General features: G+C 40.3%; 1 protein-coding gene across 1 annotated transcript in view; it reads left to right on the forward strand.

Annotated features, from left to right (window-relative positions):
• Nucleotides 1-12223, forward strand: part of LOC104521963 (phosphatidylinositol transfer protein alpha isoform) — a gene marked incomplete at its 5' end in the record, with an annotated part of 16718 nt that extends 4495 nt beyond the window's left edge. Inside the window, 9 exons of the mRNA XM_010164114.1 lie at nt 1050-1195; nt 1787-1878; nt 5641-5648; nt 6660-6734; nt 7113-7196; nt 8595-8672; nt 9606-9716; nt 11312-11434; nt 12176-12223. Coding sequence (XP_010162416.1) covers nt 1050-1195; nt 1787-1878; nt 5641-5648; nt 6660-6734; nt 7113-7196; nt 8595-8672; nt 9606-9716; nt 11312-11434; nt 12176-12223 — 765 coding nt within the window. The remainder of the gene's footprint in view (nt 1-1049; nt 1196-1786; nt 1879-5640; nt 5649-6659; nt 6735-7112; nt 7197-8594; nt 8673-9605; nt 9717-11311; nt 11435-12175) is intronic.
• Between the last annotated feature and the right edge of the window lie 4235 nt (nt 12224-16458).

Raw genomic sequence — 16458 nt, forward strand, 5'->3', positions numbered from 1 at the left:
AATGCTATTCCTGATTCTGCTGCATAACCCTATGCTTGGGAAAAGGAAGAAAACCTAAACAGTGTTCCATTGCTTTGTAGTTATATTTTGGAGGTTTTTTGGGGGGGTTGATATCTTGTTTTGTTGTTTTTTAATCATTGTGCTTCTGATGCCTAACACTTTGTGGATTACCCTTCCAGACTGCCTCTCTGTACTACCTTTGGCAACAGTTGCTGTTTTTCTCACTTTCAGGTCTGAAGACTTAAAACTCTGTTAAGTTTCAACATTTACTTTTGACTTAGTGCTTTAGCTTCTTTGCCCTCAAACCTTGTCTGCTCATAACTTTGCCTCAAAGAGGCCTGTGTGAATTTTCTTAATTTGATCGTATTTCTTTTGAGCTGTGTCCCCTTTTTCAGCTACCAGAGGCGAGAGTGTATTAGTCTTTACATCTTCTGCAGAAAAGAATATTCTGTTTTGCTCATATTCTTGATTTTCCTCTGCTCTTCCCTGTGAAACATTTGGACATGCTTTTTATGAAAGAGATTGTATAGTGTGAAGTAGTTTGTGTGATTCCTGGGAAATAATGCTGCCATTTTGTAAAAAAAACTTCATGTGAAGTTCTTTGGGATTCTTTCAGATAAAGTAGTGTATGCTCATTAATTTAGGCCTGTCAGTGCACTGTTGTCCCATTGAACTGAACACACTGACCTGCACACCTGTGTGCCAGAAGATTAAAAACAATGGATTTTGCTACTGTATGCCTGAGGTCTCCTGTATTTCCTTTAAATGTTGTCCTGATGCTCCTTTAATCTGTTTTACTTTCAATTTGTGTTGGTTTGGAGCTTGAGTGTTAAAGGCAATTATCCTATTGGCATTGCTTTCCTCCTAACTACCACTCGAGCTTTCTATATCAAAATGAAATCAAATGAGCTGCTTATCTGGACACACAAGTGGATGTCCTTTTCTCTGCCTTCTACCCCAATAATAAATTTATCCTTGGCTGCTTCTGGTAAAGTTATTATTTCTGCTAAATTGTAGCTATCACAATAATGTGTCTTTAACTTCTTTAGTATCAAGTGGGACAGCTGTATTCTGTGGCAGAAGCCAGTAAAAATGAAACTGGTGGAGGTGAAGGAGTGGAGGTCCTGGTGAATGAACCCTACGAAAGAGATGGAGAGCGTGGGCAGTACACACACAAGATCTACCACTTACAGAGGTATGTGGAACATTTCATTCCCAGAGTCAGACAAGGTTCCTTGGGCAAGAGGAGCTGGAGGAAGATGCAGTAGGGTTGCAGTGACTGTGTAAATCACAGATCATGTAAAGGCTGAAAGACATGGAGGTAAGATAGGAGTATAGCAGCAGCTGGCCCGTGGTACAGCAGGAAGTGAGCATCTCTGTACACCTATCTGCCTCTGGAAGTGTGGCTGTTGTCCCAGCAAAATCTGGCTCTGAGCTTTTCAAAGCAAATATCATCCTGTTACTCAGTCTTTTGATATTTGAATTTGGCTACAGAGCAAAATGCCTCCTAGATTTCAACCTGTTTTCAACCTCCTTTTATTTTTTATTCCTTCTTTTTTTCCTTTCCTTTCATTATGTAGATAAAGTTTAGATTAACCTGTCCAATTCAGGAGCCTCTGGAAATCATCGTACTGGGGGTGGGGAGTACCCCACCGATTCCACCAGTGTGCACATGTGCAAGACTCTAGCGTCTGCATTTCAGGTGATATTCTGCCTGTCTCAGAGGGACTGTAGCTCTTGTTACACGTAGCTCTTACCAATGCCTTCCTATTTCCAAATTCTGCAGCAAAGTGCCAACATTTGTGAGAATGCTGGCCCCTGAAGGAGCTCTGAATATACATGAAAAAGCATGGAATGCCTATCCCTACTGCAGAACTGGTGAGTGCCTGGGGAAGAACTGTGGATTGATGGCTCTTTGGTTTCTTGGGGATGATGGGAACGGTAGGATGGGATAAGGAAGGAGGCAACCAGTAGGGAAGCTGTTTCATCTCTTACCTTAGATTTCTGTTCTCTAAGCCCTTTCTGTGGTCAGAAAAAGTAAAACACGGTGCTGTGGAGTTAAAAGAAATGCCCTGTGCTGCTAATGAATGACAGTGTAAAAGCACAGACCAAGGAAGGGATGTTAGTTTTACTAAAGGAACAGGCGTGTAACACTAGTGACATGGATGGACGAGGGGTGTTTTATGTACTCCAGCGCAGCATAGCCTGGTGGGGAAAATAACAGAAGATGCAAGAGGGGAACAGGGCAGGTGGTGGTTGCCTCTTGCTTAGTGCAGTTTGGTGGGAGCAGCAGTGTTCCACGATTGATATTTGCTCAATTGAAGGATCTAAGGTTAGTGAAAGTTGAACAGGTCATGCTACAGTTGCTTCTGGGTTGGGGGGTTGACACAGATACCCAAATCTCATCCAAGGTGCCTAAAGTGAGTCAGTCTGTAAAGCCTGGGTGAGGCTCTGGAAGCTGTGCTCAGTGGTGAAGTAATGTCCAACTCATTTTCTACAGGAAGTGTTCAGTATCTTATTTACTCACTGAAATTATCAGCCTCAGTGTTTAACCACTACTGTTTTTCTGGTCTTTGTTGCTGTAGGAACTGCAAATTTTACTTTGCCTCCAAACTTATGTAGTGTTTTTGGTTGTGTTTTATGCTGTTTGTATCTTTGAAGGATACATTTTCTGCTATTTGCTAGTGATACAGTTGCTATGGGAACCGTAAACTTAAAAATTCCAACTGTTCTTGAAACTCAATATAGAAAAAAATATTTTTCAGCAGTTTACTTAAGAGAATTTTAAATGAAGTGGTTTTAAAAGAAGGAAAAAGCTTTGCAGTAGGGGAGGATAATGTTACTTCAGTACATGACATTACATGCAGCAGTCTAGTGGAATGGATATTTCAAATACAAAATTCAGATACTGTCATCATCAACTGCAGAGTAAGTTTTTAATGTGTCACATAATTCAAGATGCTGAAACAAAGTTAATTACAACCAATCTTTCTCATTTTTATGCAGTTTTCTTGCTGCATATTACTGAAATTAGCTAGTAAATGTCTAATTTATTTCCACATTAAGTACACTGAACTGGTTTAAAGTCAAACAGTTCTTTCATTAATTCTTTAAATTGTGGAAACAGATCTGAGTGAGTTGACTCCAGGAGGTTTTGTCAGACATAATGCCTGGCTATATCCTTCTCTTTTTCTTCACCAGTTTTTGAAACAAAGGTATGGAGTTAGCTTGTTTTGTCACTCTTAGCTGTTTATCCCTCAGTTACACACTGCTAACATTCTCCTTAAGTGGAAAAAATGTGATACTAAAATCAAGTACAAGACTTTCAAACACAATCGAAGATATTTCAGGTTTTGGTATGCTAGAAATGATAACATAAGGAAAAAAAAAATCCTCAACTGTAATAAACACCAACATAATATGAGATAGAAAGTGCATTGTTGTGGGGGTTGGAGCAGAAGGCAGTTTTTATGCGGAGGCTGACAAATCTGTTTAGAGAATCTGCCAGCCTGACGTGAATCAAGAAAAGCTCAGAAAAGTTGCTGCAACTTTGACTTGCTGGTACTGGGCAGGAGGGAAGGACCCTTGGATGTGGTGTAGGCTGCCTTGTGCTTTATCAGTTTACTTGGGGCCACGCTTGGATATTTTGATCGTGCATGAGAAGACTTGGATAGGCTCCAGTGAATCTTTGTGCAACATAAAATGCCATGCTGGCTTTCAGTCCTCTCACTAGAGTTTGAAATTCAAGAGCCAGGGACGCAGTAACAACTAAACCTGGTTTGACCGTGTAGGAGTTGTTGGTACTTCTGCCTGTGCCCTCCTGTACCAAGGTGATATGAGCTCTCTGCAGCACTGCTTGCTTGCATATCACCTATCACATAGAGCCTTTAAAGTTTGAATAAAGCAGTACTTATAGTTGTGCATCATGGTATTTTTTTTTAATTATATGAGATAATCCTTCTTAAGTTTCCCTCTATCTCCTCTGAAAAGCTCAATTATTACTTTAATATGCATATTATATACTGTTATCAAAGAAGCACTGCAGGTTGAGGGAATTTAAATGCCTAACTTGTAATTTCCTGCAATTCTGCACACTTGTTTGTCCTGTAATATGTTGTTTTTATGTACTTTGAATAGAAACCTTCATTTGCTCCTTTGAGAGCATGAACTGTAAATGAGACGGTTGTTGCAACCATTTACAACTTCCACACTAAAAATGAAGATTGTCTAATAGTTATAACCATGGGCTGGTGCCAAGGAGAACAATGTTCTTGGTTCTTTTCTGCAGTTAGACTTTAATATTAATGTTGCTTAAATGTTTTTAGAAAAGCAATTTGATGGGTGTTCCACTCTTCTGGGTGTCAGTGTGAGATGCCTGTGGCCAAATGTCAAGAAATTGAGAAGTTCTAACTGCAACTGAAATGTGTAGGAGTTGCTCCTGTAACACCACAAGTGCAGCTGGTAATTTTGTTGCAGGCTGAGCATCTAAGTTTTAATGGTCATGTCTAAAGAGATTAATTTGTTTGATTTACAAATGAGGAGTCTTCCCGACAGAGAAGAAATCAAGAAGGTGAAGAAACCCATTTTAAGGCAGCTGCATAGTCATGGAAAAGCATTTTGTCATAGGAAGGTGGGAAGGCTCTGATTTATAATTACTGCTGGTTTATTCAGCATTTTGTGTGGACTAGCAGGGAAAAAAAATTCCTTCTTGCAGAAATAATGAAATGTTCTTTGAGATGAAATTCAGCCTTTTAAAATTAGCCTCAGCTCTGCTTGCTTGTTCTCTCCCTCCACCCCAACATCCCAGTCTAAATAATTAGCCTTCTGTAAACTGCTGTAAAAAGCAATTTTCAAACTGTTAGGGGTTTAGAGCAGCCCAAGGCCCAGCAGTAGGCAATTAAAGGAGCTGGATGTGCATGCAGGGTGATAAGGGATAGTACTGTCTACAGGGTGTTGGGCTGGAAACTCACAGATTGTAATAGTACCTTTCAAACAAAATTGCTTCTTAGTAAAGACCTCGTGTTAAACTTCAGAGCAAACCAGCAAAGTTCAGCTCTAGCTTCAGACATCCTTATTCTTAGAGTAGAATTGCTAAGGTACCCTGATGGCTCAGGTAGAACAGATGCTGGCTGTTACAGGATCTTTAATTGCTTCTTCTGTGTTGAATAATTGAGCCTTATTATCCGGGGAGTTTAGTTACCATGAGCAGTAGAGATGTAGAGGGTCTGGTTACTGCATGCAGGAGCAATGAGGTCTGAGATCCAGCATGTGTGTGCTTCAGAACTGCAGAGAGGTTTCTTATCTGCAAGCTGAGAAAGGATTGGTAAAATGCTGTCAGCTGAACATACTTATTCCATCTTCTCATCCAGCTGGCTGGAGTCCAGAGAGCAGAAGTGGCAGTACATAATTAATTGCTGCTCCTCTGGGTTTCTTCAAGTCAGAATTTCCAGAGAAGGGGGTGTAGTGAGCTGGTTTTTATTGACTTCTAGGGTTTTTTCCTCAGTAGAATCAGCAGTTCCCTGGGAAGCTGAAGTTGTCCCTGTTTTGCTGATAGGGGGAGGAGGGCAATGGTTGCTGTACATTCTTTATTCACTAAAGTACTGTATCTCTTTCTTTTCATGTGTTGATTTCTTGGACCAGTTATTACAGTAAGTATTGTTTTTACTGATGATCTATGGAAGCATGTGTAATGTCTGAAATGAAGCATTCTGGGTATAAGAAGTTCTTTATCCTTAGCTAAAGGCACTTCAGCTTTTGTCACTGTAAGATCTCGTAGATTAAACCCCCGTACCAACTGTGGCATATCCACAAACACTTCGTAACTAGGGACAGAATTCTTTCTTTACTGCAGCAATGCTCAGCTTTCCACATGGGAATGTATCATTGCTTAGATAAACTGCTTAAAAGAAAGTTATCTCATACCATTATGTCTCTTTGAGTAATCTGTCTTCTAAATTTGATATTTCCTTTTTACATGCTGAGTGTTTCACTGGCTTGTGCTGTTGTTTCTAATCCCTTGAGGGAGGATAGGGTTACCTTTGGAAGTCCTTTTCTACTCATGGTGATAATGAGAAATGGAAAGTTGTTTGCTTACTTGTGCTTCTTGTCCCTTCCCTTTCCACTGTCAAAAGCTCTCAACACATCAGCTTAATATTGTTGTTCATTTGAAGAGTTGCATCCAAATATGTACTCAGTGCTAGATCAAGAACCTTTTTGAAAAGACAATTTCTGCCTAGTTAACTTATGTTACCCCTTCTAAACTCTATTTAGAGTGGCAGATATTGTCCTTTAAAAAACCCCCCACTATTTATAAATTCCAAATGTTTCACTGAAACAGTGGAATTTATGGGTTTTTTAATGAACGAGAGTGGCAGATATTGTTTTAAAGAAAAAAACTATTTATAGATTCCAAATGTTTCACTAAAACAGTGGAATTTATGGGTTTTTTAATGAACAGCTTGTGGTTTATTTCATCTTACGTATTTAGTGAACAAACAATTTTTCTAAAAGCAATGATGTGTTTACAGATAATTCTGAAGTTCCCCAAGTTCCCCAATCAAGTTATAATTCTTTGAGTTGACTTTCCTACTGCTTACCTAGCTAATAAGAAGACAAGTTATGTATCCAAAGAATAACAAGAAGCTTTATTTTGATGACAGAATGAGTATATGAAGGATGACTTCCTGATCAAAATTGAAACCTGGCATAAATCAGATCTTGGAACACAAGAGAATGTAAGTACTTGTGTCGTGTGCTTTATTCATCTCCTTAATGTCACAGTGCTGCTTTCTGTGCTAGATCAGAGAATTGTTGTGTGGAACTGTCTATTCGCTGTGTTCCTGGATTTGAAATGCTTATTGCACTAGCAAGGTAGAGACTGCCTCCCATTGGCTTCTCATACGCTGAATAAAATTGTCCCCCAAACACTTGTTCTGTGGGAGCACCTTTGCTTCTTCAGAAGATCTCATGTTGTGTGTTTACCATGGTGTCCTCTCTGGATGTGGAAGGGGAATGCTGGGTGTCTGCATCTCCATCTGGTTTTTTTTTACAGTCTTCGAGTGGGAGTGTTCTATAGTTGAATTAGATACATTAGTCTTGTATTTTCACTGCAGGTTCATAAACTGGAGCCAGACGTATGGAAGAATGTAGAAGCTATTTATATAGACATTGCTGATCGGAGTCAAGTACTTCCCAAGGTATGGTAGGTGGGTAAGAGCTCCCTAGTGTGGGAGGCCTTGTGCCAAAAGAGGGGTAATGTACAAACTGTGTTCCCAGGCATGGTCATAGGTAACAGGACAAATGAGAGGATGGAAAAAGGAGGAAAGGAATTCCTGAAAAGTTTTTAAGCAAGCTAGAGAATGAGCTCTTTAAAGAGCCATGTCAATGCCATCCTGTAAAATGTGTTGCTTAGTCTTACGGTGCATGTAACTGTGTACGTGTGTAGTTCTACAGTGCTGCAGCTGATTGTAATGCTTGAATAGCAAGAAATGGCACTGCCCTTTCCATACGAGATAAAGATCTTTTTTAAACTACCTCCTTTTTGAAACAGACCCATGACTTCAAAAGTGGTTCTTGAAATCATGTAGCTAATACTTTGTTCTAAAAATCACTACAGTTACTTTAGTAATCACTACTTACCAGAAACTAAGGAATGTTTCTGTACTGTACTGGGGAAAAAAACCCTACTATATAAAAATGGAATGTTGTTTTGAGATTCTCCAATTAATATTTCTGATACCATTCAAATATGTATAATTTACCTGTTCTCAAACTTGGCCTTGGGTATTAAACCAGAACTAGTACTTATTTTAGTTTTTCTATCCAATAAAGATGAATTGGTAGAACATGAGTAACATCTGATTCTGATAGGTGAGGTAGATATGAAGCTGTATCTGCAAATACAAATTACTCTGAATTACATGCTGTCAGAGAGCAGGGAGAATTCACCTGCAGCAGGAGACTCCTGAAGAAGATGCTACCAACTGATCCCTTTTGGTGTAAAGTGATGATGACTTGAGTTTGTTTTCATTTTAACTGAATTAGGGGTAGGAGTAGAGTACACACCCCAGTCTTAATCCAAGATGCAGGAGGGAAATGCTGCAAACTATTTCCTGTGCAATAGGGGGCATAACTGATGCTTCTTTCTTTTTGGTAATACTGTGAATTTGACTGCACTTGTTTTCTAGCCTGCAATTATGTGAGCATCATACTGGTACAGTACTGTGAAAAATACTAGATACCACAGCTCCAGAGAGCAGAGCTATTTTCTGCAGCAGCAGTGTTTAGCTCCCAAAGAACGAGTGGTTACAGAAAACCTATCCTGAGGGTTTACAGATCTTCTGATAGTCTTACCCCAAAGAAGTCCTTACAAAGGTCATATCAGCTTGTTACCACTTCTTCACATAGGTCTAGGACACAGCACAGGGGGGAGAAATATGTTTCCTTGAAGAGTGCCTGACCTAATGTTGAAGTCTGAAAACAGTAGCTCTTGAGAAGGCAGTTAGAGGTTAGTCTTTGCCCACCAGAAAAACAAATCCTTTGTGACACTGAGCAGCTGGGTAATTTGTGTTTAATCTTGTGTGTCTGTCCAATAGGATTACAAGGCAGAAGAAGATCCAGCAAAATTTAAATCTGTCAAGACTGGCCGTGGGCCTCTGGGTCCCAACTGGAAGGTGTGTGTTGCATGAGTTCAGGAACTCCATCAGCTTGCATGACTGAAGTGCAGATACTGGGGCTTGGAGCCACAGATATTTGTGTAAAACATTGGATTCACTTCTATAGCAGGAAACGAGGAGCTCAGCTGGTGATTTGTTCTGAAGTTAAAGAAAATGGTAGAATTTGGTACAAGTAGATAGATTGAGTTCCAAGAAATCTCCAGAGCTATCTGGTGTTCAGCCCAAGGGTTCAGCCAAGAGAATTCAGGGATGAAATAGCTGAGTTATGAGCAGCAGTGTTTAACCTTTCACTTAAGTCCTTGGAATCTGAAGACTCTAGAAATGCAAATATGATACCAGTCTTTAAAAGGGACCCTGAATGGTTTCTGGGGAGCTACGAGTGTGCAAGTCTGATCTCTAGCAGGCAAACTTAGTAGAAGCTGGGGTTGATATGATCCACTTGGGAAGAGTGGATATGGCTCCTGTGAAAGGAAATGGGAAAGTCCACCTTACAAACCTTGTGGAGTTTTCTTTAAGGCTCAATAATCATGTGGATGACTCAGATGATATAATCTATTAGATAGGGACTTTGTCAAAAGACTTTTAAGGGAAATAAATAGCCATGGTATAACAGTAAATATACTGAAAGACATACATTTAATGGAATTTAAAAATGGAGAACAGAGGAGAGGAAGGAATGGTCCATCCTCAAAATGGAGGGAAGGCCATGTGTGGAGGAAAGCAGGGTCTTTTTTCATCATGCTCTTAAATACCCTGGAAAAGGAATGACCAAAGATTGGACAAAATTTGTCTATAAAAGATAGGCAAGGTGCAAAGATGCAAGATGATTGTGAGGAATTGTGAAAAGACCTAATACTTATGACCGAAGGAGCTGCTTTCCTGGAGACACTTGACCTGAGTCCTGATGTGAATATCTTTGTGTCTTTCCAGAAGGAGCTGGGGAAACAGACAGATTGTCCATACATGTGTGCTTACAAACTGGTAACAGTCAAGTTCAAGTGGTGGGGTCTGCAAAATAAAGTTGAGAACTTTATACAGAAGGTAAGTGAGCTCTTTGGTAGGGAGAGATGTGGAAATGAGGCATGTTTCATCCCTCATCTGGTTTAGCACCTCAGCTTCTTCTAATAGTGTATCCTGCCTGGAGATACTAACTTGAAACCCAGTCATGTCACCTCAGGCAATATAGTCAAGGCCTCTACCTGATATACTGCAATCAAAGCTGGATTCAATCTGCTGCTAATCCAAGGGCAGGGCTGTCTAACTGTTCTGTGAATTGGCTATTGAACCATTTTCACTTTTAAGTATGAAGGTAAACTGGCTGTTTCATGTTGTTTAATAGATCAGCCTGAGATGATGAGTGTCTGCTAGGGTTATTTTGGTCAGGGGCAAGACGTGTTTTTGTGGGGAGATGGCTACAGCTTCAGTTACCTGATCCTAATCAGCTGAGGATCTTTCTGGCAAGTCCTAGAGCTCTAGTCATGTTTTCCAATCCCAGTCTGCTGCTTGAAAAAACTGAGTTAAAAAATAAGCAGATGGCAGGAAACTGTATTAACTTAAAACATGAGTAATTGGTATCCTGAAAAGTGCTTTTGCTGTGGCAGAGTTCTTAACCCATGAACTGCAGCGGGATGCTAGACCTGGGAATCAGTAACTGCAATTTTCCAGGCAATGCCATGTTCATAAAATGCCTATGACTTCAGATCATGGAGACTTCTCAGTGGTTAATATTTATAAACTACAGTGCTGCTTCTGCAAAAGCAATTCTCTGGTGAGATAATCTAAAGGGGAATGACCATGCTGCTGCAGGATTTGAAATACCTGTAACAAAAGCGCTGAACAAAGCAGTATCTTGAATCCCTTTCTCTTTATGAGTGTCTCTTCAGCTACACATTTGCGTCAAAGTAGTTGAGCTGCTTTTGATGAGAGCAAGTTATCAGATGTGAAAACATAATTGGTAAAACTGAAGTGTCCTCCCTTAATGAGAACTTTTCAAGAGGCATTGTATACTTCTGTCTTATATAATGGTTTTATCTAGCTTATCTCCTATAAAATGGAAATAAATTGCTCCTAACTTGAAGTAGCTTGTGCACATTAGTTACCTCTGCTGAAAGGCTTTCAGCTGTGGAAAACAAGTTTAGACTTTTTTTTAGGTCACTGCAAAAGAAAAAAGCAAGATAGGTGGATGTCAACCCTTTACACTTGCTAACCTCCAGTTTTTAGCAAGGCAAGGATTATTTTTAAAATCCTTTTATTCTATTTCTCCTTTTTTCTGCACCTTCAGGCCAAGTATCTTGCTCAAAGTAAACCCAACCTGGAGCACTATATTCAGTCAGAACAATACTGTCAAATCAAAGGAAATTACTAAAGCATTCACTAATTCTTTCAATGCACTGTGCAGCCTGCTGTCTAGGCTTGAAAATAATGCATTTCTCTGGGGATTCAAGGTTCTAGATATTCTGTTAAAAGAATAAAAATTAGCTAGCTCCAATTTTCAGTTGTGGCAGCTATAGAGAAAGGTGGGTGAGGGAGCTGGTTCTTCAGTGTACACATCTCTGAAAATTGTTATGATCTGGTTAGATCCATATTAATTGCCCTGTGAGTAAGCTCACTTCTATGTTTTCTTCCTCCTTTTGCAGCAAGAAAAGCGTCTCTTCACAAACTTCCATCGGCAGCTCTTTTGCTGGCTTGATAAGTGGGTTGATCTGACTATGGAGGACATTCGTAGGATGGAGGAAGAGACCAAGAGACAGCTGGATGAGGTCAGTGGAAAAGCAGGGCAGGTGTGGGTTGTGTGAGGAACTTTCTATCCAGTACAGTAGAGAGAGAGAGGAAAGACTGCTGCATTGTCATCGCGTAGTGTGTATTATCCTCCTGCTATTTAGGTCATGCTGCTTGTGGTTTGAATGATTGCCTGTGACTCCATAGTGCTGGCATCTCATTCTAATCGTTATGGACTTCTCCTTCTTTGTTGAGCCAATAAACGTATTGAACCACAGGTAATGAGGGTATGAGTGGCAATGATTCGTTTACTGCTTCAACATCTTCTATTAACTTTTACCCGAAGCTGAATGGTCATTTTTGTCCTCGTTAGTTTCCAAAAACCAATTCAGTAAAAGGATTTTTAGCTCTAAGTATTATAAGTAGATAGTGGGGGTATGGAACAGGGTTCTTATTATGAGAAACAAGAATTTGGTAATAATGAGTACATTGTTATATGATTTGTGTCTTGCACTGCACCCTTCTCTTACTTCATGCCTCAGAATATTTCATTATAGTTTCACGTACACTCTGCCCTTTGGATAATGGTTCCAGATCCCTAACAGCCCTGCAGCTTAACCAAAAACCGGTGCCTGCATGTGCATATTCACAAACACTGATTTGGGATGCTCAGGTATAATCAGTGTCTTTCGTAAAGGAGATAGCTTAATGTGTTCCATGCTGATAAATTTTGAGATCACTTCATGTGAGAATCAGTACTTGAATAGTGTTTTCTCTTTCAGATGAGAGAAAAAGACCCCGTGAAAGGAATGACAGCTGCAGATGACTAACATGACTTCTTCTTTGTGCACTGTAGGTATCAAGAGAGTTTGACAAAACTCTGTATTGCTCTATTTAGGAGAAAAAAAAAATTGGGTAAGAAATTATCCATAGCTATGGATCCAGTTCATAGCTTGTGTCAGGCAAATCTGTGGCATTAATTGTTTTTATAGTGAACCTCTTTCACTGACAGGTTGACAAATGAGTTTACTGTCTCATTTCAGAACTATTCTAAAAAAATGTCTGAGTGAAAAGTGTAAGAAGAAATGTGTTAGAACATTTTGTAGACTTTACTGCTATTCTTACTTCTGTAATGCATGTGTCACTTTCATGACTTGCAGAGGAACTTTTGTCAGTCTCGAAAGAATAAGTTGGACTTGCAAATACTTAGAATACATTCGGAAATTGAAAGTTCCTCGCAAACATGCTTGGAATGTATTTCTTGCATTGTTTTTTAATAGTATTTGCTAATGGACCAAGGCTTGGAGCAACACTTGTGCATTGCAGGAAAAACAGCTATGACAATTCTAAAGCTTTTGACTTGTTTTTCTTCTATTTCACTATGAGTGCTAACTTGCCTGGGGAGGGACTATCATACTGGAGAGCTTATATGGATTTGCTTTTGTTGGCCAAATCCCTAGGTGGTATTCTAGACAGCGTGCTGGATGGTAATGTGTAAGCAGTGCTGAGAGTGAACCTTATTCTGTTAAATTGTGTAATCAGTTTGGGGTTTGGTTTTGGTGGATTTTTCTTCGACATTGTACAAAAATGTGGTGTAGTAGCAGGGAAGTAAGAAGGCAAGGAGAAAGAAGAGATTGTCTGTTTATGTAGAGAAGTCCAAGTTACTAGCCACAACTTTTCTAGGGCAGTAAAATGCCACCTTAGCTATCCTTGGGAAGAATGGGGTGGGGCAGCACCACAGCCTTATCAAGGACTGACTGTTTACCTCTGCTTGTCCTCTGTTACCAGCTGGTTTTTTGGTGGTGTTACCCAGAGTGGTAACACAAGGTGAGCGAGTGTCTGCAGAGGTGTCTTCTGATTTAATCTTATAATGCAACTTAAACATGTTTTGTTTCCTCTTCATTCACATTTACTCTAGTTCTTAGAGAAATGAATTGGTCTTCTCAATTGTATTGTAACCTCTGGACTTGTTAGGTTGTTTAAATTGCAATTTCTGTCATTTTTAGGCTATGTTGGAAATTCTGCTCTGGATTAGTGCTGAAATGTAATGATGCAGTGGTGTGTTGCCATGGTCTGCACTGGTGACAGAGTGTCTCACATTTGCTTTCTGAAGGGTCAGTCTGACACTTCTTTTGGCATGCTGTTCTTCCAAAGTGGTTCTGAAATGTTTTCCTGTTGTCTTTTTATTTTAGTTTGCAAGACAGTCATCAGGAAGGCCCGGGGAATCCACACTCTTGACTGACGGACCATCTCTGGATCAAGCCTTTCTATATCCAATCGGCAGGCGATTTTAAATCTCCCATAGCTAATTCTAGATGCCCCTTAATATTGTGAGCAAATAGGCCGTCTGGTACTAAGCACTCCAATGTTAGCACGTGTACAAAGGAGGTGGCTCCTTGGAGACGTGTGACTTAGAGATCGCTGTATTTACAACTCCTCCCTCCTTTATTTTCATTGTGTTCAGACCAATTTCTATGTGGCCCTGTTTGATTTCCAAGTGACATTTTTAGCTAAAATAGTCTTGTGATGTGGTGACTTAGATTTATTTTTTTTCTTTTTCCTTTTTTTTTTTTTTCCAAGTGGGATAAACTGCCACCTTTGTTCCTGCCCAGCCCTTCACCATTCTCTGAATGTCTGTTTGGAGAGGGAAACTGTCAGTATTTTAGAGTGCAGAACTATTCCACAAAATGCTATGCTCTGACCCTTTCTCCCAGGGTAAGAAATTTCATGGCATGTAATCCAAATACATAATCAGGAGTAGCCAGATATAGCTCTTGGTCTGCGATGAATCGTGGTACGTGGCTTCTGCGTGGCATTACTTTGTTCTGTCTTAGCACACTTGAATTAAAGACTGCACAGAAGCTGCATTCAGTGTCCCCGTGCTAGAACCTTCAGCACAGAACTGTTGGGTTTCAATTTAGTGGTACATGGTCCCTTTGGCCCGTGTAGCTATGTTGTCCTTCAGCTGTGTGTGTCAGTCTTACAAAATCATTATGAAAAGTTGCTTGACATATGTTGCAACTGCCCGGTTCTTTGTTTACTAAGACTTCCCGTAACTCACAAAGCTAAAATTATTTTGACTAACAATAATGTGATTCTCCCTGGACAAATTGGGATGTAGCAAGAGCTGGTGTACAAGTAAAAGTTTTGGTATCTGATTACATGCAGGTGCCTGGGTTGGTGGTTCTGTTCAGCAATAATATTCTTCCCATTGCAAGACTGACTAAAATGTCTCCTTTCATGTTAGAGAAAAGCAACTTATAAAGACCTGCAGTTGTTTTCCAAGATATCTGTCAGTTATTATAAATTACAAAGGATACTGTTAAACAATGTAAAGAGCTCTGGTTATTTAATGAACTCAAACACTGTAACTATCCTTATGTTGATATCAGCTTTAGACAATCAAATAAGCAGAACAGAATCAAAGAAATGCTGCTTTATTAAATACATATGAGAAAAAAAAAACAATTTCTTTGCTTATGCCTAAGGCCCAACGTTTGATTTTTCTTTTTTTTTCTTTTTTATTTTTTTTCCCCCTAGTAGTAATCGCTTTATTTTCCACTTCTGTATTTGGCAGCACTAACATGAAATACTTGATGCCAAACACAGTTGTGGGTGTATCACCACTTTTGAGGAGTCTTTTTGGCATTCTGTGGTATATCCAACTCCTTCAGCCCTTCACATTCCTGCAAGCAGGAGATCCTGAAATGATCTCGTGCCATGCGGAACAAGGATGCGCTGGGATGGGAACTGTTTTCAGTTCGAGGGAAGATGAAGCATGCTCTGGAGGGAGAGGATGGCGTTTGGTTTCTGGGGAGGGGGCAGTTTATCCCTTTATTTTTAGTTTGTTATTTTGCCTTACTCGTGTCTAAGTGCAATAAGCTCTGAATTGTACCAGTGACTCTGGCAGGCTCTTCTCAGTGACCTCAGACGGTTTTGCGGGGCGGGGGTGGGGTTTGAGGGATTTTTAGCAATCTTGCCAGGCAAAAGTAAAACAAATTTATTGTAAAATAGGTGAAGAAACTAAATTTTAATCTGTAAGGCTATTTGGGACCAGGATGTTTCATGGCATCTTCTATAGCCGTTCAAGTATTCTAGGAGTGTAGGCCCTACTTACAGTTCTTTCAGTTTAAAGTATTTTTAACTGAGAATTTATGCACTGACTTCCGTTCATGTTTGTCGGTTACGTTTTGAGGGATTCTTACACTTGAGGACAACCTGAGAATACACATAGCACACTTGTTCTTTCAATTTATGTTATCCAAGAGGCTTTCTGTCCGATGACACTAATCGCTGTGGAAGCAGATTGTAACATTCCACCGTGCAATCCTTTTTTGATCCTCTGATTTCAGAGAGTAAGAGCTTTTACACAAAGCTTTCCTGATTAGTGGAAAAACTGGGGGGAAAAAAACCCCAAACCTAACAAAACTGGGGAAATTTAAAATTAAATGGAGGAACTCCAGTCTGAATACTTCCCCCCTCCCTGCCCCTTGCTTTCCTTCCAGTTTAACCCAAAGTGAAAGCATCCCTCAGCCTCGGGATAGACGAATCCTTATAAAGCCCTTTCCGTCTCGATGCTTGGTTCCTGCTAGTGAGCGTAGCGAAGATCCCGCAGCATTTCCGTGCTGTATCTTTCATTGGCTTTGGCAAGAACCCCTCAACCTGCCGGAGGGGTTATGGCCGGGCTGTGTCTGAGGGTGACGGTTGTGCTGTGACCACCCTCTGCCATCGGCGCTGGGTGGGTTTGGGGGTCCAGAGGCAGGTCCCTCACCACAACCTGGGTCAGGCGGGTTTGGTGGCGGGGCCGCTTGCCCCCCTCCACGCTGCACCTCTCTGGGTTCATCCCCCGCTGGGCCTCCCCGACATGTTTTGCTGGGTTCATCGTGCTCTTTCCTTTGGCAACACACACTTTGTAGAATGGGTTTAGATTATCTCGTTGTTTCTTTAAATGTGAGTTTGTGCCTTTTTTGTCTCCTAATCTTCCAATACAGGCATATTGGAAACGAAATCTAATAAAATACTAGACAGAGCTTTATGCCTTCGCCTGCTTTGTTTTTGGGGCGGG

This window comes from Antrostomus carolinensis, unplaced genomic scaffold (genome assembly GCF_000700745.2).
Source record: "Antrostomus carolinensis isolate BGI_N321 unplaced genomic scaffold, ASM70074v2 scaffold23253, whole genome shotgun sequence".
In the NCBI taxonomy this organism is placed as follows: domain Eukaryota; kingdom Metazoa; phylum Chordata; class Aves; order Caprimulgiformes; family Caprimulgidae; genus Antrostomus; species Antrostomus carolinensis.